The 1,628-nt window shown below is 64.6% G+C and overlaps 1 protein-coding gene across 1 annotated transcript in view; it reads left to right on the plus strand.

Moving 5' to 3' along the window:
* Nucleotides 1–1,628, plus strand: part of LOC113208101 (octopamine receptor beta-2R-like) — a 152,445-nt gene that overhangs the window by 134,770 nt on the left and 16,047 nt on the right. The window contains exon 2 of the mRNA XM_052270780.1: nt 530–1,500. Within this exon, the coding sequence (XP_052126740.1) occupies nt 1,099–1,500 (402 nt within the window). The 5' untranslated portion in view covers nt 530–1,098. The remainder of the gene's footprint in view (nt 1–529; nt 1,501–1,628) is intronic.

Genomic DNA, 1,628 nt, shown 5'->3' on the forward strand with positions numbered 1-1,628 from the left:
CACCGCGTCCCCCCACCCACCCGCGGCCCCGGACATCAACGCCTCGGAGATGAGATGCCACCTGGCACAGCACCGCTTGTCCAGTCAGAGTTCAAGTCTGCTTTATTGTTCTCCCTTTTCCATGAATGGATTATGTGCGCACGGGTGTCAGTAAGCCCTTCTGATTTCACTGAGGTTTATTCTAAGTTTCTCTTTTGTGGGTTGCTATTTGTGTAAGTCGTGAAAAATACCCAAGAGAAGCGCAGGAGGGCGGGAATGCGATTTCGGAATGCTAGGCAGATTGGAATTTGCTCCCGCCCTGCGTTCCGCGTTTCGTTTCGCCTGTCGCTCGTTTTTCTTGTAAAATAAAGCGCGTTTGCCCGCTTTCGGGCCAATAATGTACACTGTAAGGTTTGTTCTTCTCTTTCTCAGCGGAATAAGCTCAGCCCTCGCCTTTCAGGGAGGAAGTGTGTGTGAGCGAGAGGGATGCTGTTGTTTTATCGCCATCGCTGTTGTTTGCTGACGCTGTTTTGTTGGTTTTTTGTTGCAGATGCCGGGCTCCCCTCCAGCGGCGGCGGACCTGCTCCCCTAGGGCCCCCCTTGCCGCGGCCCGCCGGTGTCGCCAGCTCGTCCCCGCCACGCCCAGCCACGCCCCCCGGGTTATTTTTTGCGACGAAAAGCCGCTAAAACGCAACAGCAGCTGTAGCGGCCGAGATCTCGCCAGGCTACTAATCTCGCTCGGGGCGCTGCTCGGCGCGGCTGCCCGACGCCCACCGGTCTGGGCGGGCCAGCGCAGCCAGCGCGGCCAGCGCAGCTGTCGCCGTCCCTCGGGGTGGCCGCTCGGGCCGAGGCTAGGGCCGCTCGCGCGCGCACCGGGGTGAGCGACGCGTCCCCGCCCAGTCGCCCGCCCTCCCGCGCGTGGTCCGCATACTGTGCACCGTGCCGAGCCGTTGCCGACGCGCCGTCGCCGTTCGCCGTCGTGGCGCTCCCTCCCCCCTCGTCACCGGGCTGATGGCGTGGCGGCGCGCCGGCGCCTCGCCGCGAGGACGACGCCACCCCCGCCGCCGCCCCTGCCGCCGCCCCGCCTCGTCCCCGCTGGAATAACTGCGGCGGTATGGGATGTCGGCGCACGACAGGAACAACCTGGACCAGCCGGACGCAGTGGCGCCCACGCTGCCCACCCCGGCCGCCGTCGCCGAGGGCCTGACGCTGGCCGTGGCGGCCACGGCGTCCTCGCTGCTCCAGCGGCTCAACGCCTCGCACGCCAACGACAGCGCGGCCACGGCCGTGGCCCTGGACGATGACGGCGACGAGGAGTGGAGTGACACCCTGGGCCTCGTCGTCAAGGTGGCCCTCATGGGCTTCATCATCTTGGCCGCCATCCTCGGCAACCTGCTCGTCATTGTGTCCGTCATGCGGCACCGCAAGCTCAGAGTCATCACCAACTACTTTGTCGTGTCGCTCGCGTTCGCCGACATGCTGGTCGCCATGGTGGCCATGACGTTCAACATGAGTGTGCAGGTCAGTGCCGCTAAGGTGTCATCCCCTCCTTTCTTCGCAGCAACCCTGCGGCGGTACGGGGGTTGCGCTCGGCTTAGAAGTTCCCTCATCAGCACTGTTTACTCGTACCGCCTGCGTTCCTCCCCCCC

The sequence above is a fragment of the Frankliniella occidentalis genome, unplaced genomic scaffold (assembly GCF_000697945.3).
Source record: "Frankliniella occidentalis isolate FOCC.00 unplaced genomic scaffold, Focc_3.1 Scaffold138, whole genome shotgun sequence".
NCBI lineage: Eukaryota > Metazoa > Arthropoda > Insecta > Thysanoptera > Thripidae > Frankliniella > Frankliniella occidentalis.